This window comes from Pantherophis guttatus, chromosome 2 (genome assembly GCF_059756535.1).
Source record: "Pantherophis guttatus breed Tessera chromosome 2, ASM5975653v1, whole genome shotgun sequence".
Taxonomy (NCBI): Eukaryota; Metazoa; Chordata; class Lepidosauria; order Squamata; family Colubridae; genus Pantherophis; species Pantherophis guttatus.
Window position 1 is genome coordinate 157477747 of NC_142064.1, and position 26255 is coordinate 157504001.

A 26255-nucleotide genomic window follows, 5' to 3' on the forward strand; every position below is an offset into this window, starting at 1 on the left:
AGTCCAGCACAGCTCAAATGTTTGGGGCCTGCTCTCAGTCACATTGTCTTAATTTATTATTCAGCAGCTTGTAAAAGGAGTGATTGGAAAAGAAATAAGTGTCAAAGGTGGGAATGTGATGTTGAATTGCATTCCTAGCATTTGGAATTTACTGAAGTGCAAAGAATTATCGTGTGTAGGCAGCAGCTAAGAAGATTGTTTATTGATGTCATCAAAAATCTGATCAATACGATTCCATCTGGTCAGAGTTTAACTGTTGTTTAAAATGTGAATCCCATCGTATATTTAATTTTTCTAATATTTATAAGCATGTTTAAAAATTATTTGAAATTTGTTTCCTTTTTTTTTTTGTTTCTTAATCTGCATTTCAATTTTTATTACTGCACTTGGTTACTGTCTTTTTCTTTCTTCTCCATTTATAAAGTGTATAAAGATAAAAAAACACACTATTCCTTTCTACCAGGTCCACTTGTTTGCCCGAGACCAAAATATATACTGTACAGTAGCTTTCTCCACCTTGATGAATTGATAGCGCAAATTGTCATCCAGGCTGGGTATTCCCAAAGGGTTTTCAGGAGGAAGAATTTAGACGGTCACTATGAGATGGAGGTCTACAGTAGTATATATAGTGAAGGACAATGGTGGGTTTCAAAAAATTTTACTATTGGTTCTGTAGGCGTGGCTTGGGTGTGACATGGCTTGGTGGGCGTGGCAGAGGAAGGATACTGTAAAATCTCCATTTCCTCCCGATCAGCTGGAACTCGGAAGGCAGAGAATAGATGGGGGTGGGGCCAGTCAGAGGTGGTATTTACCGGTTCTCCGAACTACTCAAAATTTCCGCTACCGGTTCTCCAGAACTGGTCAGAACCTGCTGAAACCCACCTCTGGTGAAGGAGCTTAATAGGTCTACTTTGATTGGCTTTGGGTCCCCATATTTTTTTTTTTAAAAAAAAAGTCTACCAGGAATAAGTGCAGGTGAAGGAGGGGAAGAAGTAGCAAATCAACATCAATTCTGTGCTTTCTCTGTCTGCCTTGCTGGTCTGGTAGATAGGTCACAGACTAGAGAAGCTGCCTTTTTTATTTACAGAAAGGCACAGATAAAGCTCCCAGGAGTGGGAGTGGAGTACAACTTGCATATTAAACTGGCAAGTGCAATTAACTACTGAAATAGACATTTTTATCACACTTTTATTGAATCCTTAATGAACAAATAAAGAAGCAGAGAAAAGAACGAACAAACTGGCTTGAACTAAAAACAAAACCCACCATAAAAATCCCAGGTTTCACAACCCGTCCTGATGGATAAATAAAAGAGCTGTGCAACAAGCCGTCAAGAAAGAGAGCTATGAAGTATCTCGTGGACAGGAGAGAGCTGAGCAGAGAAATCTGTGGAGCTCTTTGTTTCGAAATAATTCTCTTAAGGACTTCACAAAAGTGTGCGTAAGAGGCACACGTGGTGCTGGAAACCAAGTGGGAGAGCAGAGCTAAACTCTGAAAGCAAAGGCTATTATGAATAATAACAGTAATAATAATTTTGTATTACAGTTGTGCCTGGAGCGCTCCCAACAGTTTTACGCTGTAACTTATATTGTAATTTACACTGTGTACTTAGATCAGAGTAAGGCTTTTAAGTGCATTTTTTAAAAATGCCATCTGCAGCGTTTTGAATACTTAAGATGTTTGGAATAAGAAGTGAATGTAAAATATTTTGGGTGTATGAGAATGAGACAGAGAGAGAGGGAGAGATGGAAAAAAATATGATGGATAATTCATGAAAATGTAATCTATTGATTAAATCCTGTAAATAGATATAGATTTGATTTCATGGAAACAAGGCAAAAGGAAAGTGGAGGCATTGTGAACCTTTTTGTAGTTTTGCAATTGCAGCCCTTTAAAAAGGAATGCGATTTCTTTATAGTTTCTTCAAACCTATGTAATGGTAAATTGAATGACAAACATTTAGTCTTGGCAGTACTTTTTGTCAAAACGGTACCTGAACAGTCCCTTCCATATGACATACGATCTTTTCCTTGGAAGAGGTGTTGCAAGTCTTCTGAAAATTTCATGACAAGGTTAGCTAAACCCAGCAATCAAAATTTTATATAGGAATCAGATTGGAACCTTATTAAAGTGTACAAAACCTTGAAAGAGGGTATTTTTTTTTCAAGTTGTATCTCTTGTGGTCTTGAATCATAAAGAAGACTTTATGTAATATATCAAGTATATATCATTATAAGGATACATAATTCAGCCTTCCAGATGTCTTAGATTAACACTTTTTTCATACCTACCCAGCATGGCCAGGGTATGATGGAGTTATAGTCCAAGATAACAATTAAGAGGGTACTAAGGATATTTGGATTAATTTTAACATCTGCATTGATAATTCAATAGGTGTGTTTAATTAGCCCCTCTCTACAGAGGTAATAGAACACAGGTAATAGATAATAGAACACATCTATTACAATATTTAATAGAACGCAGAATTATTTTATTAGATTGTAAAGCAACATGCCCACTTTGCGAGCCTCTCTTGTTGGATTCATTAATAGGCAAATATTTAGACATCCCTTATAGTGAACATTTCCCTTGCATAGAAACTCTAATGTATGTATGTAAGCTGTGTTTGTTGCATCTAAAGCATTAGCAATATTTCTATAAATTTCCATACTTCCATGTAATTTCAGTAATTTGGCCCATGCAAATTTGAGAGATCAGCATCATTACAGCTATGATTTTTTTTATTATTATTAATTTGATTTACATTTCTTTCTCTAGCAAGAAACCAGAGGCAGGTACAGTACAATGCTGCCCTTGGGAACTTGTTTGGAGTTGCATCTACATCAGTGGTGGGTTGCTACCGGTTCACCCCGGATCGGGCAAACCGGTAGCGGCAGTGGCGGGAGGCTCCACCCACCCGCCTGTATGTCTCTGCGTATGCGCAGAAGCTTCTGTGCATGCGCAGAAGCGTCATGCACACATGCGACCGCGACCACGCCTGCGAACAAACCAGTAGCGACCGAAATTGAAACCCATTACTGATCTACATACTGTAGGGAGAGAAAAGGGGCAATTTCATTCATAGCAAAAAGAACACCCCAAAATGTTGGAATTGGAGCACAATGAAAATAAGTTGAATATTCCTGATTTCCCTTGCTTTTGATTTCATACTGAGAGTAACAATAAATCTATTACAACACTCGGAGATCAGAAACATTGTTTGCTCCCTTCCTCTCAGGAGGTTTAAGCATTTAGCACCATCTGCCTGATCTTTGGCTCAAAGATTAAATCTAGCCATGTGGCTGGAGCTCAGTCTATCTCCTCATTCCTAATGAATCAAGCACACATCATCTTATTAAAATGTTTATAGAGAAATGAGGTGGAATACTCTCTTGGTTTTTTGTTTATGGATTGCTTTTTTTTTTTGTTAAAAAAAGTTTAAAAGCTTGGTATTATGAGCATATATTGACATTTTATTTTGGTTTATAGTGATTTAAATAATTTGTTATTTATCCAAACTTTATATCCTGGCAATAAAATAACTCCTCTTTAAGTACAGTTGATTTATGGATGGGATGGGGCTCTAATGACATTGTAATCCAAATTACGGTGTACGGCTTAGCTTGTCATGCAGTCAGATCAAATCTTGAAATGGGGAAAATGTGCAGTTGAAACAAAAATGTGAGATAAATAAATCTATCAGCTATAATTCACACTCTGCACTAAGGAAGGACTGGGCTAGATGACTTCTATGAACCTACCTGAGCAAGATGGGCTTCATCTTATGCTAAAGACAATGCTGATTTAACTGAATGGAATAAAAAGTGTTATAATTTACAGGCAATGTCTGCAAAGATTTTTCTTTTTCTCATCACCAAGTCAGTCACTCACCTTTAATCAGAATTTAAGAAGCAGGGAGACTGGTATGAAAGTTGAATTATCTATCAAGTTACAAGTTCTAAGTTACGTCTGTAAAATCTTGTCAGAGAGTTACCGGCATGGTATCAACCACAAACCAATTTGAACCCACAATGAAAAGTGTATTTGTGACATTACACACATGCCATGATTACAGACTTGCATCCCAATGTCTAAGAACATAAGTTACAGCATTTCACATGTGACATTGCCATTGTGCTACATTATCAGCAAGAAGCTTAAATACAATACATTACAGAATAAAGTGGAATACAGTGGAGCAATTACTTCCTGCTGTTTGTAAAGTGTAGTTCTGTTAACACAATCTAAATTTTCTTTTGTCTTTTTGTACCCCTTCTACTCTGCTGATATACTCAGCTTCCAGTTAACTAGTCTTAATTCCCAAGCATGGTATCCCCTTTTCTACAACTGTATATTTGGTTTAAGTTTGCTAAGTGCATAATTTTGTCTTTTTCTCTGTCAAATTTCATTCTGTGGCTTTTAGTCCATTTCTCTAACCTACAGGATTATTTTGAATTTTATTGCTGTTTTCTAGAGCAGTGATCCCCAACTTTTGAGATTTGGCAGCCCTGTTGGGGGGGAGAGAGGGGAACTGGGCCACATGAGTGGCGGGCTGGCGCTCACATGCGCAAGTGCCCACTGGCCCACCGCTCATGCAAGTTGAATTGTGCACCTGGGTCAGCCACTCGCATGACCCAATTCTGAATAGGCCGCAGCCAGTTAGCGGGCTGGGGACTCCTGTTCTAGAGTATTAGCTGTCTTGCCTAACTCTGTGTAATCTGCAGATTTCTTGGTCCTTTCATCCATATCATTAGTAGAATACTGAACTGTATAAGACATAGGCCAAACCTTTGTAATACCCCACTCAATACTTACTCCAGTTAATGAGGATGTGTTGATAAGAATTCTTTGAGCTATATATCTTGTTAATTGACATGTCATTGAGGTCTCATTGTGGTAAAAAAGGGTTTACAGGTAGTACTTGACTTACAACCACAGTTGGAACCAGAGTTTTGATTACTAAGCAATGTCGGTATTGAGTTGTCACGCAACCAGATCTGATTTTACAACCATTTTTGCTGTGATCATTAAATGAATCACTGTGTTTGTTAAGCAATTATATAGTTGCTAAATGAATCACACGGTCATTAAGCAAATCCAGCTTCCCCAATTGACTTTGGCTGTCAAAAGTCAGCTGAGGAAATTGCAAATTGGAATTATGTGACCATAACACACCACAACCATCATAAATGTGAGACAATTGCCAAGTGTCCAAATTGCAATCACATCACTATGGCAGTTGTACAATGGTTATAACTTTGAGGATGGGTCATAAGACACTCTTTCTGGGTCCATTGTAACTTCAAGCAGTTGTTATATGAATGGTCGTACATCGAGGACTGCCTGTATTATAAATAGTATCCTATAAATAGTATCCCATAATCTACTGAGGAGATTACTCAAGCCAAAATAGAAAGAAGGAGAAAGATAGTAATTTATTGTGTTGTTTTCAATACGTTTACCAATCAATTGCTTTATGATCTTCTGCAGAAACTTCCCAGTGTCAGGCTGATTGGTCTGTAGTTCCTTGGAGTCTTCTTTTTTCAAAATGTTTGAAACCAACATTTGTCTTCCTCCAGTCATTTGGCACTTCGCGCATTTTCCAGGATCTTTAAAGGTAAAACACAAAGTCCATTAGCAAGTCCCTTCTGTAATCTTTGACGCAGTTGGTTCTAGAATTTTAAATACTGAAAATAAATAGGTATTTCCTGCCCGCGTGTCTTATCAACCTCAAATTTCAATCTTGTCTATTCATTCTGCTCTCCATAATTGCATGATAGACTGCATATCTTATCCTAGAACAATTGAATGTTTGGGTTAGAAAGTATCTGTAATTCGTAAGATCTAATCTCCTGTTCAATGCAGAGTCCCCAAAAAGCATCTCCAGCAAGTAATCAGGACTCCTTTCAAATGTAACCAGACACCACTCCCAACCTTTTCCTTAAAGTTAAGTTTTACTGTATTGTGATATGGGGGAGACAAAAAGGATAGGGGTCAGGCTCATGTAATATACTCAGCAACAGCTGTTTGTTGCCTCACACGAGGGGATAATCAGATATGATAAAATACAGAAAGAATTGTTAATGTGAAAAGGAACTGTGGTTAAGCTGGTCCAGACAGTTGTTTTTGCCTGCTCACTAGATTTTAATAATGGAGGATCCCAGAATTGCTGGTCCATGTAGAGCACTTTGGGATTTCCAAGGATCAGGTTGCTCTCCAACTTGGCTAATTGCTGGAGGATTTTAAGATTTAAGTGGCTATGAAGTGAATGGTTAACAGCCATTTACATAACTAGGCCAATCAGTTCTAAGCAGGGGGGAATAGATTAAAAGCTCCGGAATGACACTGCAGAATAACACAAGGAGCCCTAGCATTACACAGTCGTTTACTTTGAACATCCCAGCTACATCTGCGTTCTCAGATGAGTCTTCCCAATTGGTTAGTAGTAAGAAAAGGATCCTTCTTCTCTTTTGCCTTTTCCTACTCTTTCAGAGGATATTTTTCCCCCATTGAAAAAACATCCTTGGAGGAATTTGCCTTCTAAACAGATGCTGGGATATAATTAAGCTTCTTATCAAAATATTTCATGCCTTTCATGCCATCCCTTCAGTTGGGTAATACACAACAGAATTATTTTTATTCCTCAATTATTTTAATCAGAATACTTTCTACAGAATCACCAAATTCATTACCTTGGATTTCTGAAGAGGTGTGGATACTTTTAATATACAGTGCAATTCCTTCTCTCTTTTCTGTTGCTTCTTATAGACAAGTTATATCCTTCAGTTGCTGCGTGGAGGTTATGGCATCACTTTCACAGGTCTCCATTATGTCTATTAAAGACCTTTTGAACTAAGAGTTCAAGCTCATCTTGTTCATTTTCCATACTTTGAGCATTAATGTATAGACAATGAAGGCCTTAAATGCTATGAGCCAATATTCCTCTTGATACTTTATTGAGTGGTTTAATAAGTCCCATTAAAGCAACACTGCTGGTTCCTTTCATAGTGCACAAATCTTTATCTGAGGTCCTTACCCCAGGATTTTTGTCTCCAACAGCAAGTTTTCAGTATAAACCTCTCCTCATCCAAACTTATCATGCTTTCACCAAACAAGTTTTGGTCAATTCTTGGAAAGTGCAACCCCTTATGAAGTGGTGGGCTGCTGCCAGTTGTAACTGGTTTGCCCAGTACCGAAAATTGAGCGCATGTGGCCTTCCGCGCATGTGCACAGCTTCAAAGGCATGCCAATATAGGACGGGATAACACTGGGGTAGGTGGGCAGGGCCACCTGCGGGTCGCAACTACCAGTTCACCCAAACTGGTCCCAAACCCACCCGAACCGGCAGCAGTCCACCTCTGCTCTTGTGTCAATAGCCTACCATCCTCTTAGTAACTAAATTGCTCCTGATGCAAGGATTTTTATAGCCAATGATGCGCCTGTAATATTCCTGCTTCTCTTCTCAGTCCTCTTCCAAAGAATGGGAGGATAGCATCTGAGCCTCAATTCTTGAGATTCCCTCTTAGGTCTTCAAACCTCCATACTGAAGCTGTTCTTCACAATAGCACACGGGTGTCAGACTTGCCTCATCATGTTGCCGTCACATGATGTTTTGTGAATTTTTTTCCCCATTTGTGGAACTGGGGTGGGCGTGGCCTGTGCATGATGCAGCTGGCCCGCGGGCCGCCAGTTTGACACCCATGCAATAGCATTTGTCACACACGAATTAGCCTGGTGATTACCGGTAGAACTGATAAGTCTTGGAAATTGTTCTGCCTCATCCTGATCCTTGCTCCTAGCAGACAGTGAACTTCATGAACCAGTGGGACTAGCTGTTACATGTTTCTGTTCTTCACAGGACAGAATCAACTATTACCGGAATGTTTCTCTTTCTTGTCTTGTGAAGAACACCTGCATCTCTCTGCCCTTCTGGCCTTAATAATTATGTCTCCAAGTATTACTACTTTTTTTTCCCCTGTAAAGGCTGAAAGCATGCTCTTTCCATTCCAATAACGTGAAATATATTGTCTATGATGGGATTTCTCTGCCATCCCCTGTTTTCGTTTGTCATTGTCTTCTATGGGGCTTGCTTCTTCATTTGATTCCCTTTCTCACAGAGAATTGCTTCTTTTGTCACCTTGTGTTATATTGCCTCCATTTCCTTTAATCTGATTAATCATATTCCCCTTTTATAAAGAGCTGAAATGTGACTCCTTGGCAGCTCCAGGGCTGATGTCTACAAGCTTGCCCTTGCTGCAACCATGTATAGTAAAGAGGATCAGACTCATATTGTTCAAATATTGGCCCACAGTACATTCAGGGATGAATGTGATCAAAAATAAAGGTGCAGCCCTAGATGAAGAACTCTGTTCTCTTTGTGTTTGGTAAATGGAGTTATGAAAAAGGCTGTTAGGGCCAACCAGTCATTTATGTAACCAGAGTGATATACTCTGGCTGGCAGCAGCTTCAAGAACTCAGGCCAAATCATATTGCAGTCCTGCTACCTATGAATCTTTTATCTAGATTGGAAATGAAACTTTACTCCCTAATAAGAGACTTAGCTTGGGACTTTAAAAACACAAACTCTGTCAACTGTACAATCATGTTTCCTCAGTGCATCCCCGATGTCAATAAGTACACAGATAACAGCACACTTTCCTATTGTGTATTCCAGCTTTTCTTCCCTTGACCTTTTGCTTCTTGGGAAATATTGAATTGGTCTTGACTCTCAGAAGGTATACAAGATTAGGAAGAATTTCTTGCTCATTCCATTCCAACTCCAAGCTGGAGCTAGAGAGAAGGGCAGAGGATTGTTCTTCTGATAAAATGGTCAGAAGACTGAGAAGGTTACCATGCCTGCGCATACGATGCTACATCGTTTCCTCCTCAGATGTCAGGAAGAAAGTTGAGGCTTGTCAACCAGAGGGAGTAGAGCACTTGAGCATGAAGGAGCAGTCAGTGTTTCCCCTGGTGGCCTGGTGAACTGCTTCCTTAATGGCCTGGGCCTTTTAGCACTAAAGATGGTTTGTCACCACTAATTGCTCAAAGCAAGCTTCCTTTAGTATGCAAGCTCAGATCTGTGTTGCTCCAGTTCATTGGAAATGTATTTTTGTACCCTTCCATGATGTATCTGCTTCAGAGTGAACAAAGACTAATGTATGCCATTTTATTTTCTAAATCTGTGAAACGCAAATTCTGCGTATAGAAACCAGTAATCCCATTTCTAAAACTGCATCTATAGAAGATTTCCACCCCCCTCCCACCCCCACCCATATCACTTTGCTTCTTTCTAAACTGCTGACACAAATAACCCTGTAAATTAGCAGATGGTGGCAAAGGGAAAATCTCTTGGCTTCTTTCTTTTTTTCCATTTTTTAAATAGTTTGATTTTTATAATAGGGGTTTTGGGGGAGAGCCAGAAATTCCTCAAATGACAAAATGGAGACAAAGTTAGTATGAGAGAGGAGAGGTAGGGAATGATTGAAAGCATCTGTAGCTGGCTTGCATCTGATGGCATGTCAGGATTTCTAAAGGATTTAGATCTGTGGGGCTGAAAGCACTCTCAGTTCACTGTTCAGTGCAGTAAACCCAGGGCTGGAAAGTGCCTTAATACATATGGGTATCCCACTTCAGCTTGAAGACCTTCCGGCAGGTTAACTGGCAGAGTCTTGAATCAGTCAAGATCCAAGATTTGAGATTCATGTGTAACATTCAATTCAAATGGAAGATTCTAGCTAGAAAAGCAGTATGAGTCAATGCAGGCCAATTGGTCTTCAGCTAAAGATTTAAGATCCTAGTCTGTCACAAAGAAGCTTGAAAATGTTTGCACTGTTTTGATCGTGGTGGAGAACAACATCAAAATAGCAGACTTGGCATACCCCTTCACAAGACGTTAACATTACAGTGTTTGAGCTGAGTAGCATCAAGAATTTCACCACAATATTTTTTTCAAACATTTCCCACTGTAACATTCTTTTTTAAAGGCAGAGATAACTAGAGTGAGAACTACTCAGCACCTTCAAAATTCCCCAGCCAAGTGTATATAAGAACTTAGGTTGAAATCATACCTCAGCTTCCAAACAAAAACTTTCCAAAATGTTTAGCATAACAAGTATGCTTCATCAGACTTATTCATGTAAAAAAAAAAAAAAAGTTAATTTTTTCAGGACAAGATAATACAAAAACAAGTATTAGGAGAGGGGGAAGGAATTATTCTGGATGATCATGGGAAGAATAAAAAACTAAAAGGGAAATTGAAAAAGTTGAAGAACTTGAGATGAACTGGATCTAGGGGCTAATAATGCTGGTCAGGCAAATTGAGAGTTAGGTCAGGATAAAATGGTATTGAAGTGAGAAAAGAGATTCACAAGAAAAAGGGAGAAAGGTAAAAAGGAGCAGCGGAATGAAAACCTCCCTCCCAGCAAACCTGTCTAAACAAATTTTAACAGAAGAGTAGTTCACGGTTTTCAAAAATCCTTGAGTTTACACAGGTGACAAAACCAACTGACTACCCACTCATATTGGTATCATTACAATCCAAACCCTCCAGCTTCGTCTGTATATAAAAGTAAATTTGCAACAGAATTTGTTTCCAAAACCCTTAAGTCTACTAAATTTCTCAGTCATCTTCACATCTCTTTGACATTATTTGAGGACACCTCAAAGATTAAAACTGATTTGAGGGCACCTCAAAGAATAAAAAAAAAATGATTCAAAGAGTCTGATTGAAGGGGTGATTTGATCAAATCCTTGGAATCAAATTACCCATGTGAAGCATCACACAGCTCTTTTTCTCAACAAGATTCCCCCTCCCCTAATGTAAGTCTATGATATGAAGCACCTTCTAGTATTTGAAAAGTACTATTTCATCCTCCTCCCTTAACTGGTTTCTTCGGATTGCCCAGATTCCTCAATCTTTTCTTATAATGCTTATTTTCTTATAGCCTCAAAATGAGGATTTTTAGAGTCCTCAAAATCTAGCCCATAACAATTTGTATTCACCCTTTTTTTTGTGTGAAGTACTCAGAATTGGACATAATGAGTTTGAGGGAGAACATAATTTTACACTGGGCTTGCTCGTAATGGTGTGCCTGGATTCAGCTTGTAACATAAAAAATAAATTCTCTTTAATCTGAAGGTTTTGGTTTGGAAGAGTGAAGGCAATATTTATTAGCAAAGCCTGAAATAGCATTGCTTGGTTAGCACTAGAGACTAACTCAAAAGTATTTCGTATAGTTACTAGATTTGCCCTTTCTACCAGGGGTGAAATGCTCCCAGTTCGGACCAGCTTGGGCGAGTAGGTAGCGATGGCGGCGGGCAGTTCGGAGAACCGGTAGCAAAAATCCCTGCCCCCGCCCCCCCATGCCCAGCTGAGCCGCGCGATCATCAGAGCCTTTTTTTTCTTTTAAATGGCTCTGACCAGCCAAGCTCTGACGATCCCAGCTGAGTTGCCTGCTAATCAGGCAACTCAGCTTGGATCTCCAGAGCCATGTAAAAGAAAAAAAAACTTTTTTTCTTTTAAATTGCTCTGACGATCCCTCCCCCTCCCCCCCTCAGCTTGCTTATTTAGCTGCTGGTCGCAACGCCTTGCTGTAATCCCTACAATCGATTGCATCAGCAAGCAACTGAATCTCCCTGCCTGCAATCAAGCAGGCAGGGAATTGTGGACTTCAACTCCCAGAATTCCTCAGCCAGCAAAGCAAAGCTGGCTGAGGAATTCTGGGAGCTGAAGTCTACAAGTCTTAAAGTTGCCAAGGTTGGAGACCCCTGTTCTATTGGGTAAGTTTTTTTCCCCTTTGGGAGCTTTATAAAAATAGTTAATTGGGGGTTTTTTTAGTTGTTCTTTTAGCCATTTAAAGTTTAGGAAGTTTTAAATTTAGCTGCTTTTATATAAAAATAAAAATAAATAAAAATAAAATAATATTTGTGCAGCTTTCTGAGATTTAGTGTATTTCTGTAGTGTTTCACTCTAACTACACAAACACACAAAATCTCACAAAGCTGTATGTGGAATTTTGTGTGTGTAAAGTGTGAAAGTTGGTTTTTTGGGCTTTTTGTGTCTGTGTGAGGTTCCTGCTTGTGGCAGGGGCCATTTTGGGTCTAGCACAGCTGCTTTTATATTGTGGGTGAGCCAGTTGTGTTGTGTTGTGTTTTGTTAAAAAAGGGCAAAGAAGTGACATTGACTTGGCCACGCCCACCTGACCAACAAGCCACACCCTCCCAGTCACCTGACCAGCAAGCCACGCCCACTAACTAAGCCACGCCCACAGAACCGGTAGCAAAAAAAATTTAGATTTCACCCCTGCTTTCTACCCTTTACAATTTAAAGATTCCATTAGCCCAGTGATTTTGAAAACTGAAATGGAACACACACACACAGAGAGAAAGCCCTGAAGTGTGTTTTCCTTAGAACTCTTTACTAGGTTACTTTTTCTGATTTTTAAACATTATTTTGCAGGTCCTGCCAATATGGGAGGACAGTTTGTAATCTGTCAAAAAGAGCTTGAGTTCCAACCTTTCTCCTCTTTGTCTTAGCTAATCATTCAATTTTTTCTCCAGTATTTCCACACTGAAAATATAATTTTGCTTTGAACATTAGTGTATGACTGATACATAACTCAAATCTTCTCTGCATTCCGAAAGCTACTTGATGTAATGAAATACATTTCTTTGCTTGGCTTTTGGTTTTTATTAGGGTAGAAGAAAGAAGGAATGTTTAGTTCCACAGAAACAGCTTGGATTTATTTCAGTTTTAGACACTCCCGTTTCTTTCTCTTTCTCCTGTTTAACTCCTTCAATCTTATGTAGATAATTATAGTTAACTCTTACCATATTGAGTATCTAGCATTAGATAACATAAGATAATTACACTACTAAATGTAGACAGGGGAGTGGCATAATGGTATATAATTATTCCTAATTCAGCTTTTCAAGCATGTTTCATTGCTAGCACTGTACTGGTTCTAGTACATATGTGCATATGTACATGAAATTGGGGAAGTCTATCCTAGATGTCATTTTATTTTATAGATACAATAACTATAGATAAGTTCATTTGCAGATGGAAAAGAAAGCCAATTAAATTGCTTCTAGCTTTCTCCAAACTATGTGTTAGCATATATCAATACATTGTAGGCATTGAATGTATTGTAATGAATGGGGAAGCAGTGGCTGGGTACCCTTATGACACTGAGAGTTAGTACAGGTAGTCCTCAACTTACGACCACAATTGAGCCCAACATTTATGATGCTAAGTGAGGAATGTGTTAAGTGAGTTTTGCCCCATTTTACAACTTTTCTTGCCACATTTGTTAAGTGATTCACGGCAGTTGTCGCGTTAGTAACACAGTTGTTAAGTGAATCTGTCTTCCCCGTTGACTTTGCTTGTCAGAAATTCGCAAAAGGTGTTTGTGTGATTCCAGGACACTGCAACCGTCATAAATGTGAGTTGGTTGTCAAGCATCCATGAATGTAAATCATATGACCATGGGGATGCTGCAATGGTCATAAGGGTGAAAAACTGTCATAAATCAGTTTTTTTTTCAGTGCCATTATAACTTCAAACAGTCAGTGTGAACTGTTGTAAGTCACTAAGTGAACTGTAAAGCTAAAGGGCTCCCTGCTTCCTCACCCAGGGATGTTTTTTTTTTTTGTTTTTTTTTTAATTTGATTTATATGCCGCCCTTCTCCGAAGACTCAGGGCGGCTTACAATGTGCTCAGCAATAGCCTTCATCCTTTTGTATATTTATACAAAGTCAGCTTATTGCCCCCACAACTGGGTCCTCATTTCACCTACCTTAGAAAGGATGGAAGGCTGAGTCAACTTTGAGCCTTTGGCGAGATTCGAACCCTGCAATAATTGCAGGCAGCTGGTCTTAATCAGCTTAATAACAGGGTGCCTTAAACCCCTGTACTATCAAGGCTCTTGCAAGAACAATGAAAGGTTCTTGCAAACCAAGGCTCTTTGAAAGAACAATGAAAGGTTCCTGATCTTACCTTCTCTGGCTGTGGGGATGGGCCCGTCATTGGGGAGGTGGAGGCAGGCCATAATATTATAGTGGTGATTATGGCATGGGGAGATATGGTGGGAGACAGGGAGCAGGCTGTTCTTGGGGAATGCGGGACCATTGTCTTATACCAGTTTGTGTTCCAGTTCCTTGGCCTCTGCTCCAATACCCTTCAGTGTCAGTAGATCTTCAGTGGCCCTGACTTATAGCTGCTGCTACTAAATGCCAGGTCAGTCAATAAAAAGGCCTCCCTCATTAGTGATTAAATCATTGAGGATAAGGCAGGGGTGAAATGCTCCTGGTTCGGACTGGTTCTGTTGAACCAGTAGCAATGGCGTGGCGTGAGTGGCGTGAGTCTCCGCCCACCTGCCCGGTCGTTGTTACTTCCTGTTTTTAACCAGGAAGTAACCTGTTTTTTACCCTCTGTGCATGCACAGAAGGATTTGCACGTATGCAGAGGGTCCAAGCGTGCACATGGCATGCACATGCACTTTCGAACCGGTTGGGAAGATAAGTAGATTTCAGCCCTGGGATAAGGCCAATCTGGCACATTTCACCAAGACCTAGCTGGGTCCAGAAAGGAGAGTTAGTTCTTTCAGAGATATGCCAAACTGGGTTTCAGGTGTGACATCAGCTGAAACTCTGATGCAGGGGTGAAAGTGTGGTGATTGTCATCCAGGAATCTCTTACAGCTTCCATGGGAGCTGCGCACAGGTCACAGGATGTGAGACTTTGTTCATTGCATTGGGATCAGTTGAGATTTTTGCTATTGCACCAACCTACCTGCTGCACAGCAACTTCCTTGCCTGAGCTCCTTGAGCTCCATTTCTGGGTTGGCAGTGGAGTTCCCCAGACTTATGATGGGGGGGGGGGGGTCAGTTGGAGGCTTCAATCTGCCTTCTCTAGTAGTGGGATCTGAGACAACTTGGGAGTTCATGGCCACTACGACTGCCATGGACCTATCCAGTGGTGAAATGTAAAATTTGTTACTACCGGTTCTGTGGGCGTGGCTTGGTGGGGGGGGGTTAATGTGACTGGGTGGGCATGGCCAACTTTTTTTTTTTTACTTTTATAAGCATTTTTTCTACAACCTCTTCAGCCAAAAGCCTCTGATGATTGCACGGCTCAGCTGGGATTATCAGAGGCTTTTAAAAGCATTTTTTTCTACAACCTCTTCGGCCAAAGAGGTTGTAGAAAAAAATGCTTTTAAAAGCCTCTGACGATCCCAGCTGAGCCGCGCAATCATCAGAGGCTTTTGGCTGAAGAGGTTGTAGAAAAAATGCTTTTAAAAGTAAAAAAAAAAGCTTCTGATGATCGCACGGCTCAGTTGGGTATTGTGGGCGGGGGGTGGGGGGGCGCAGGGATTTTTGCTACCGGTTCTCCGAACCACCTGCCACCATCGCTACCGATCGAGCAATCCAGTCTGAACCAGGAGCATTTCACCCTGGACTTATCCCAGATCATCCATTGTGCAACATGGGAGAGTGGTTGCACCCAGGAACAGGTACCCATGTCAGGACAATGGCTACGTAATTCGGAGGAGGCAATTATTCCCTTATCTGTTTTATTTCTTCTGGCAACTTTAATGGGGCCGCCTGATCTCATGGGAGGCTCTGTGGCTTTTAAACAGGACATCCCAAACCATTGCATCCAGTCTAATTCCACAGGCTAAGCAAGGTCACTAGATCTCACTATATAAATTTGTTAAGGAAGCCACAATATAAAAGGCTAACAAAATGGGTTTTTGAACATGTAATAGGGAGAAGAGAGATAATTTGGTGTAGTGGTTAAGGTGCCAGGCTAGAAACCAGGAGACTCTGAGTTCTAGTCACAAAGCCAGCTGGGTGACCTTGAGCCAGTCACTCTCTTTAAGCCTTAAGAAGAAGACAAGGACAAATCACTTCCAAAAATGCTGCTAAGAAAAGTGGGGTGAAATCCAGCAGGCTCTGACAGGTTCTGGAGAACCAGTAGCGGAAATTTTGAGTAGTTCAGAGAACCTGTAAATACCACCTCTGGCTTGTTCCGGAGTAGGGTGAGAATGGAGATTTTGCAATATCTTTCCCCCAGGAGTGGGGAGGGAATGGGGATTTTGCAGTATCTTTCCCCTGCCACGCCTACCAAGCCATGCCCACAGAACCGGTAGTAAAAAAAAAATTGAATTTCACCACTGCTGCCAAGGCTAGTTCAAAGGAACTAAAAAGAGGGGTGGGGGTGGGAACAGGAAGAAGGCATGATGCATTGCTTCTGCAAACAGAAACTTACCAGAAGGGGAGAAAACCTCACTGGCCAACGGCCAAAGAAAACAAAGGCCTTGAAATGGGTCAGCATAGAGTTGGATTCTTATCATTTTAAACTCAGATTTATACCATGAGAAAAGACAGTGTCCCCACCCCATCTCAGCTTTCTAGAAGCTGGCACAGGTAATTTACCTCTGGGACAGTAGCCTAGATGCCTTTTTGTGTGTGTGTGTGTAGTTTTCCCCCCATCATATATCCATCTCCTTTAATACCTTCTAATAGGGTTAAAGTCAGGAGGCCTGGATCGAGTAATCTCTGGAAGGTGGGGTTTTTTATCCAGATACTTTCCACAACTCCTGTGAAGTTTTGGATTAAAAACAAGTAAAATTTCTCAGAGGGGATCTAAATGGAAATTTGTAATCTGAGGCTTCCTTGAGTCATTTTTTGGCAAGCAGCAGAAGTTGCAAGGAATTTGGAAGTACTGCAAGTAAAACTAGCCCTCCACAAGTGAATTCTGAGAAAGGTATTAACCGTTCCTTATTTCCTTTCCTCAGTCTTTTCCCACCCTCCCATCTCGTAGACTCTCAGCCCAATAATGCACATTTTTGTTTCCTGGTATGCAATCCAGTGTTTGTGCTTTGCAGCCTATGGTAATCCAGAATGGTTTATCGCGCTTTGCCAGAAAGCTGTAAAAATAAAAAAAAAAATCCCTTATTCCATTGGGGAAAGTTTTCGTTCCTCCCTTGAGTGCCAAGAATCCAGATTCAAATGTATTCCTCTCGAAGTGCAGTCATCAGAGAAAACCAAAGACCGTTTGTCAGGCCAGCTTCAGAGGAGCTGCATGCATTCTGACAAACTGCAGAGGTTTATGTTTTATTCACCAGGCCTGAAAAATACCTACCCGAATAAGGGGGCCCATAAATAAACCAGCATGATGAATATTATGCAGAATAAGAAGGGATACAGTGGGGGCCCTCTAGGAGCAGTGCACAATGGACTGGGGAGAAAGAGATGGCTTTCTTTGCGGCAAATTCTGCTTGATGTTCTAAATAAGGGGAGAATTTCCTAGAGAAATTCTCTTTCTAGGGAAGCATTCAGAGTTGGATATCAGTCTGCTGTGATTTTCCCTGCCCCTCATTGCATAAGATAATGCTGTTATTTCATGCCAAAGGTGGGAAGACCTGGCATACTATTTCTATATTATATACTCTTCCACCAGGTTGCAGTTACTAGAGTAGAAGTAAGTGTGCTAGCAGTCCTTATGTTCTTTCTTATGGTAACAGTTCAAGTGTTTCTTATAGATCATATTGAGCAAGAAGAGGGCAGGGATGCTAAACAACAGTTGATGAGATAGTACAAATCTGGTAAAAAGCTCTCCATTTTCCTAAGTGTTAAGGATATTGGTGTTGTGTTACCAACCAGCAGAGTAAATGCACAAGGAAACGTTGCTGAGAGCAATGAATAAGAGATATGCAAACTGGTTTATCAAAAGCTACTTTATAGTAGAAAAAACAGTCTCATAGTCTTTAAACAAATTCCAAGTCTTTGCCAGTTAAATCAGTCCAGTAGTTACAGATATCTTCTTACCAAACAAACATTAGTTGGTTAGAATAACAAACTCACTCTGGTTCACAAACCACGATGGTAGCAGATCCATCAAACAATGATTAGCAGAATGTTAGCAACTCCTCACTATGGCAGCATATCATAGCAGCTTCATACACAATGGCAGCATATCATAGCAGCATCTGAACACGTTACAATACCTTGCTTAAATACTCTCACAACCAGTCATTACCTAATTACAGCATGACTCAGCATTAAAGTCACATAATACATTTTCAGCTTAAAGTTACAGTACACATATATTGCCTGAACAACTTGTTAGGCTCAAACCATATCCTAACACTAAATAAGGAACCCTGGAATGATGAACTTTGCTCTGGGCTAGCCTATTAATTATTTCCATGTTCTCATGGAGTTTGGGGAAAAGAATCACTGCACCAGAATATTTTTGTTTCTTGTTATTTATTTAGTATTTATTTATTTTGTTGCATTTCTCTGCCACCCAACTCCCAAGGGACTCTGGGCGGCTTACAACAAAGAATAAAACAATACGAACAATCCCATAAAAAATGTTAAAAAGAAAAACATTAAATCATTAAAAACATTAAAAACATTAAAACACATGCATTCCAATTCATGGCCGGGTCTCGCAAGATCATTATAACGAGATCAACGGCCCCAGGCCTGCCGGAAGAGCCAGGTCTTCACCGCTTTGCGGAAGGCCAATAGGGTGGGGGCGGTCCAGACCTCAGGAGGTAATTGGTTCCAGAGAGCCCGGGCAGCCACAGAGAAGGCCCTCCCCCGCGGGCCCACCAGCCGACATTGTTTAGCTGACGGGACCCGGAGGAGACCGACTCTGTGGGATCTTACCGGTCGCTGGGAGCTATGTGGTAGAAGGCGGTCTCGAAGATAACCTGGCCAGTTATGTTATGCAGCTAACTGGGTAGTTGGCATTTGTCTATGATTTGACCGCATCATATATGAGGGACTGATTGCATGCTGTGGCTAGACATTCTTTGCTGTGAAATGGGAGCAGTTGCTCTTTAAATTGTCAGGTAAGTGGTTTTGCCAGATACTATTTGCAAGCAGTTTGTTTTATGCTTGAGCTTCTTCCCTTCATCACAACTGCTTGAGAGAGGAGGGCAGAGTCCCCCTGGCTCACCACTGGAACCGCATAGACGGATGTGTAACAAACAATATTATTTAGGAGCTTCCATAGCAGACTTCTCACCTGTGTTCATGCCCACTCAAAGATCTGACGTGGAAGAAAGGCACAGCAAATTGAATTTGGCACCAATGATTTGCTTCCCAGAAGTGTGGCCAAAACATTGTGCTTCCTGACATCAGCACAGCCTCAGTTGGTAATGGACATTCCAGTGTATCTCCAGGTCTTTCTGGAATTTGTATTGTGCATGTCCATTTTTGGCCTGCCGAAAGGTGCCCTGGCACGTTAACCTCAATAAGCTATGGATCTCTCTGGTTCCTGTGGCACCAGTGAGGAATCCTTTCAGATCCAGATTCTGTCCAGACGCCAACATCATCTCTCTTTTGCTAAAGAAAGAATATGTGATTTAGCACCTTTAATATAGTGTAATGAAGACGCTGAAGTCTAGTTGTGATTCAGGGAGGCCTTAGGTACAGTTTTCTTCTAGAAATGATTCATATGCAGCCACCATAGGAATCACTCTGTGTTTCAGCCTACTGCATGTGTAGTGCAACTGTATCTTTTCTTCATAAATTAAAAGAGGAAGGAGAATTTATCTAGTGAACAGGGAAGGATTGCTTCCATCCTCGAATATGATTGCATACAACAACCACCCACTTCTAAATGAAAAGTATAAGTACTCTTTATATAGCAAACATAATGTGTAGTTTGGTGCTTAGGGGTACTACTTTACATTCACTCTCTTACTGCTAATCTTTTTTCTGTGCCTTAAGCAAAGGTTGCTATTTAACTAGTTTTAAGCCAGCCTACTGAATCTGTAGCATGGGAAAGAGGATCTTGAATGTGCCTTAACATGGCACCCCACAGTATGGCTGCTTTTTCTTTCTACAGCTTTTCTGGAATTCCACCTTATCTGATGTGGAAGGCAAGGTTGGGCCTTTTTCTGCTTAGTTAATAAGGAAACATTCACAGCTTGTCTCCGCACCTTAGGCAAACAGAGTCTATAATCTCATTTACTTCCGACATTCCGACAATGTTACTTGGAGGACCCACAGTAGAAGCTAGGCTGGCGCAATGTAGGAAGCTTGTGGCTACATGCTACAAGATGGCTCAGATGCATTCCTTGCAAATCCTGTTTTGAATATTGGCCTTGGTGCAGCTGATTTTTGTTTTCGTTTTGTTTTCCACATGAAACAGGGCTGTCTGTGTTAGGTCCTGCAAATGACCAAGACAAGACTCAGTGTGTTCCAGGAACTATTTATATATCAAGAGCATTTAGCAACTTGCAAAAGGAAATCCTGTAATTCTTTTAAAACTTTTCCTCTTGCAGGCTGTTGTGTCTCTATGAAGAAGGAAATGAAAACTCCATTGCACTGTAGGACTTTAATATTTTGGAATTAAGTACTTTGGGGTTTTTTTCCCCCATTGGCTGCATTTGGTGTCTTCGTCTTGTGTGTTTTATTGTGTTTTAGATACTGGACGCTAATAAAGGGGCAAATCAAATTCAGGATGGAGGGAGGGAGGGCGGGATGGAAGTTTGGATGACTAAGGTACTTTGCCCCAAGTCAATCATATTGTGTTCTGACAACCTATTAATTATATCTGACTTTTGGTAGCTTTCCCCATGATGAAAAATATTTTTTATATTCTGGGGGGGGGGGGGAATCAGCTAAAATATTCCCATTTCTACACCTCCCAAAATTGAACTTTAATAATGTGAAATGAAGTCTTATTTTCTGTTGCTGCAAATATTCAGTTTTAGTTAATAGTTGCTTTTGATGTTAAGTGTAGCTGGAGTGAGAAGTGCATGATATGCACGTGTGATAAAGCTGAGGACAGTTAGACCATCTTTGTACTTGGATGGGACACTAGCAAGAAATCCCATGGCTGAACACTCACCTGGAAAACTAAACATTCTAGAAGATAGCAATGGCAAACCATTGCCCTTGCAGTAAAGTTATATGGATTTGTTCAATTTTAGAGAGAATTTACCTTTTCATGTTGACATATCTCTGTGTTCTCTCTCTTTCTCCCTCCCTCCCTCCCTCTCTCTCTCTTTCCTTCCCTCCCTCTCTCCCCTCCCTCCCTCTCTCTGCCTCCGTCCCTCCATCCCTCCCCCTCTCTCTCCCTCCCTCCCTCTCTCTCTCTCTCTCTCTCTCTCTCTCTCTCTCGTAGGAAGACTGTCATTATGATGGACCCCTGGATTTTTTTTTTAAAGACAATGTCTGTACCCCCTTTTTATTCAGTTATTCTTGAATCTCCACATGTCACAGATTTCCTTCTCAAAAAGTACAAGCCATCAGTGATAACTGACACACCAAATATGGATTCTTTTAGCAACTCTTTAGGGCCATGTTCCCTTTATTGCAAAGACATCTGGCTCATTTCTGCACACTTCTCCAGTTGTGGAAGCCTAGTGGGCTTATACAGTACCTCCTGAAGCAAAGCATATTTCAGCAAATCCCCAAGTAATTTGTTAGAGTTGGACAAAACAGGGCATCCAGATTTTATGGGTTTCTCAGATATAACATTTGTTCCATTATTACCTAATTAGATATAGAAACACCTCTAATCAGAGTTAGAATTTATATGCAGCTTTTTTATCTTTGAAGATTTTGTAGACTTTAGTGATTTACAGTAACTAAGTAAGTTAAGGCCGTATTATTATTCCCGTCTTTCAGTTTATGGGCATGTATGGGATAACATTTCAAAATAATAGTTCTTCAGCCAGCTACTGAATTCACAGTTTGGTGAAGGTTTGAACTAAGGCTTAATGTAGTATATTTTTAGTCCCTACACTTCTCCTGTTCTAGTTTCTGCTTTAAAGTGGAAGTAAGGTAGAGGAACTGGATTATTTTGATATGGTAGCTTCCTATAAAACATGGAGAGAAAACTATTTAGTCAGTTATCATTCAGGCTGAGTTATTTACTTATTTAACGGCATTCCTAGGTTGTCCCACTGCCTACAGATTATGGGCAATAAACAATAAAACAGCAACCATGCAATTACAACAAATAACTACTATTGTAAAATTCCTATTGAAAAAAACAACAGCATAGCACCCCCAAAGACACAACAAAATAAAAACTTTAATGAAAGCAAATTTACTTTCTAAAGTATTTTAAAGGAAGAATATATATTTCCAAGATATTGCATCCTATGAACTATAGTCTTCTTAGATTTATTTAGTGGCAAGAGAGTGTGTTTGTGAATGTCCAGCCTTTCATTATACAATCATTTATCCAGCAGTCTGTCACCTCCCTGACATCTCACACTTCAATTAATTGTCAAGGGAAAAAATGATGAGGGATGTCTTCTCACTGTGTTTGTGAGAACAGTTGTGCTGGTGTCGCCATTTAGGCAGAGTCTGGCCCTTAAGAGGATAGTTGGAGGAGTTTTCTTTCTCCTGAAAAAATTCTGAGTAAGTGTGCATTCCATTTCTCTGTTCACAAATTCGATAAATAATTTTTTTACATTTTTTTTAATTTTTTTAAAAAAACAAAGATAAAACATTCCATCTTTCCTTATGCAGTGTGTCGTCTGGGTACATATATCTCTGTGCTACATAATTCCTCATTTATCACATATTTCACATTCACATTCACATTAATTTTATAATATGTTAAGTACATATTATATGCATATTATAAGTATATGTTAAGTATTTAAATGTTGTAAAATTCCCCATTTTCTTCTCACCATCTTTCAATAATAATACCATATTAACATCAAATATCATTATTCTCTTCATATATATATACTAACAATTTTCATCTTATTTATAACTCTTTCTTAATATATTTTCTACTTATTTTTGGTCTCCTTCACAAATTCGATAAAGAATTTTGAACGACAATTGGAATGAGGCAGTGGTGAAATTCAATTTTTTTTACTACTGGTTCTATGGGTGTGGCTTGGTGGGTGTGGTGTGGCTTGGTGGGCGTGGCTTGGTGGGCATGGCAGGGGAAGGATACTGCAAAATCCCCATGCCCTTCCCACTCCTGGGGGAAAGATATTGTAAAATCTCCATTCCCTCCCCACTCCTGGGATATTTGCCGGTTTTCTGAACTACTAAAATTTCCACTACTGGTTCTCCAGAACCTGTCAGAACCTGCTGGATTTCACCTCTGGAATGAGGTCCTAGATTATTCAGCCTTTTGATGTGAATTTTCCTGAGCATCTTTTCCCGAGCACAATGTTCTCAATCCTTAATTACTTTCCCCCAAATATTTTCTTTCACTTTCCTTGGTTCACAGGAACAGTCTCCCACAGCCTCCAAAAGAGAAGCTAAGCTTCCAGACACAAAGACAGAAAAATTAGTTCCTCCAAAGCAAAGAGATCAAAGGCAACTTAGGAAGTATGTTGAAGTGGATTTCCCAGCTATCTCCCTGGACTCAAGATCCTTGCCCAAAGTCTTCCAAAGAGGAAACAAAATCTTTCACCCTCTGGCATCACAATAAAAAGCATGGGAGAAGCACATTTCAGTCTACCCTAAGTCTCTCCACAACAGAGGAGACTAAGAACCATGAAATACGATCACTTAACATTTTATGACACCTTTTTAATTGCCACTTGACAGCTGTAATCCATGGCTAAAACATCAGCAGAAGGTTCATGGAGCTAGCTGGCCACTGTTATTCATTAGTGTATTTTCCCTATTCAAATATTAGATTGTTGATACCATGGTGTGGAAAAAAGGAAAATAGGAACAATCATTATGAAGGTAAAAAGTACATCTGTGGATGGGATGTGTATATGTGAGTGTGTCTCTATAGTAGTGTCTCTATTATAAGAGGTGTGCCTCTTATAATCTCCCTTTTGTATATAAGCATGGGTTCTCAAGTCCCGTGATTATAGAATGCATATGTTTAAACACCTATGTCTTCAGAAAATAAAATAGATGATAAGAGATGGGCATTCATGTTCCAAATTATTATTTCTCTCTTTTTATAATTCAGAACTAGAATTGTAAAGTGTAAGTTTGTAAAGTGACTGTGGACTTTTAAGCAAGTTAAAAGAAATTACTTCTTTCTCTAATTGTACAAATTGTATAATTTCTTTCATTGAACCATTTGAAGTTTGAAAACATAATCAATTTGAAGGCTGTCCCATAGCAAACATTCAGAAGAAAAACTAAACACTCATTTGGTAATCACATCTGCAGTCTCTGAATTCCATGTCCTGTGGTAGTCTCTGTTTGCTAAGAAGGCCTTACTACTTAGAGTAAAATTGCAAAGTTTTAGTCAGGACTTTACAAATCTGTGAAAAATTATTATTTTTCCATTTGGATTTTCTGAATGTTCATATATTTTTGCCACTGAATGTTATCAGAGCTGAATGCTGGTCCTACTAAGTTATAACTGGAGTATGGATGAACAAATAGCAGCATGATTTGGTAGTTAATTTTATAAACAAACGTATCCAACATGTAATGTGCAATGAAAATTATAAGCACTCCATTATATTGAATAACTAGCTGCACCATCTGTAAGTGTAGTAACTGCAAGCAGATACTTTGTGTAGTTGGTAATCTGTTTCTCACACTCTGCGTAGAAATGTTGGCCTATTTCTCCTTGGCAAATGCTTTAGTTCAGTAACATCTGAGAGTTTTCTACCATGAATTGCTCATTTCAGTACCACTGCAACATCTCTGCGTAAGTTATGGACTTTGCCATGGCCATTCCATTGAATTTGTTCTTCATCAGTTCTCTTGGAGGCTTGCTTGTGTATTTGGAATCATGACCTATTGCTGCATGACCCATTTGTACTTCAGCCTAAATTGGCAAACAGATGATCTGATATTCTCTTGTAGAATTTTCTGATACAAAGTAGAATTCATGCTTCTTTCAAGGATACTAAGTCATCCATATTCAGAGGCAGCAAAGCATCTCCAATCAAGGACTCTACCATCTCTATGCTTAACAATTAAGCATAAATTGGTTTCTTCCAGCTATAATAATGATGATGTATCCTAACAAAAATTACTCTTGACCCCTCTATCCATAAAATAGTCCTCCAAAAATCTGTAGGGTAATTCAGGAACTTTTTGGTAAACTTGAGATGAGCATCAATGGTCTTCTAAGTGATAAATGGCTTCTGTCTTGTTACATGCCTCCCATTTATACCCAGTGCTTTTTTGATGGTCATAAACATTGACACAAGATTAATGCAGATTCCTGGATGTTTTGCTGGGATTCTTTATGACTTCTTGTGTGAGTTTATGCTGTGCTCTTGGAGTGATTTTGACAGGATGGTGACTTTTAGGAAGTTTCATTATTGTCTCAAATCTTTTACATCTCAAGTCTATGATTCTATGGATGGGTAGAGACTTTTTTGCAATCTTTTTCAGACTGGTAAGTATTAGTGACTTTTTATATAACAGTCTTGAAAACATTTGGTTTGAGTGGAGCATCATGTGCTTACAGAACCTATATAATGAGAATATCGTTATGGACATTTACTTAGATCCAAACCATCCCTGCTTGATTAACGAAATGCTCATACAACTGCCTGTAATTATGAAATAAGCAAATAAGACATGATGTCATTTATTCACTGAGATTTCGTGTGTGTGTGTGTGTGTGTGTGTGTATGAAATCACAGTGAATAATATATATACAGTATAAATACTTTCTCACCGAATTGTAGTTGCAGCCTGCCAAATGTGTGGACTCAAGCTTGGCTATAAAGACTAAAGGTGTATTCACTGTACCATTATCAAGAGATGTTTCAGGACCAATTCTAGTTCTATACAGATGTATACTTTGCTGCATCATGCTGTGAAGACAGCATGCATGCATGTGTGCGCATGCGCACGCACGCACAAACACACACACACACACACACACACATTCTTTCTTGCCAGTTCTTAACCTGGACGTTGCAGTGGTGGCAGAAAATGCCTGTTTAGAAGAGGCCAGTGAATTATAGTAATGGACATTCTTTCAGCTGTCTGTATAGCTCATAAATCTATCCTGCTCTGAAAGTGCAGATGGTCCATAATCGTCCATCATCTCTGAGTTCAGCACTGGACAGCTCCTAGGTGGGTTTCTCCTGAGAGGCTGGGTTGTGGTTTTTTTTTCCACCTTCTACTTCTTTTTCTTTTGCAAACTAAACTGAACCACATCACAGCAGCACAAGGCTCTCTGTAATGGAGCTCAGGTGAATAAGCAAGCCAGCCTTCAGCCATGATTTAGAAAGGAATGTACATTAAAAAATTTGGAGGTTAGTAGCAACCAGAGGTGGGTGGGAGAAAAATAAGAAAGCCTGAAGACTATAA

At 39.8% G+C, this 26255-nt stretch overlaps 1 protein-coding gene across 7 annotated transcripts in view; it reads left to right on the forward strand.

Annotated features, from left to right (window-relative positions):
* The window catches only part of RBFOX3 (RNA binding fox-1 homolog 3), a 461718-nt gene that overhangs the window by 248805 nt on the left and 186658 nt on the right, over nucleotides 1–26255 (forward strand). For 3 of the 7 annotated variants that reach the window (XM_060688756.2, XM_060688757.2, XM_060688758.2), the window contains one exon: nucleotides 5491–5617. The exons of 3 other annotated variants lie outside the window; for them this stretch is intronic. In XM_060688756.2, the coding sequence (XP_060544739.2) occupies nucleotides 5549–5617 (69 nt within the window). In that variant the 5' untranslated portion in view covers nucleotides 5491–5548. Of the gene's footprint in view, nucleotides 1–5490; nucleotides 5618–26255 lie in introns of those variants that run through there. One more of the 7 variants, XM_060688762.2, reaches the window with a different exon arrangement.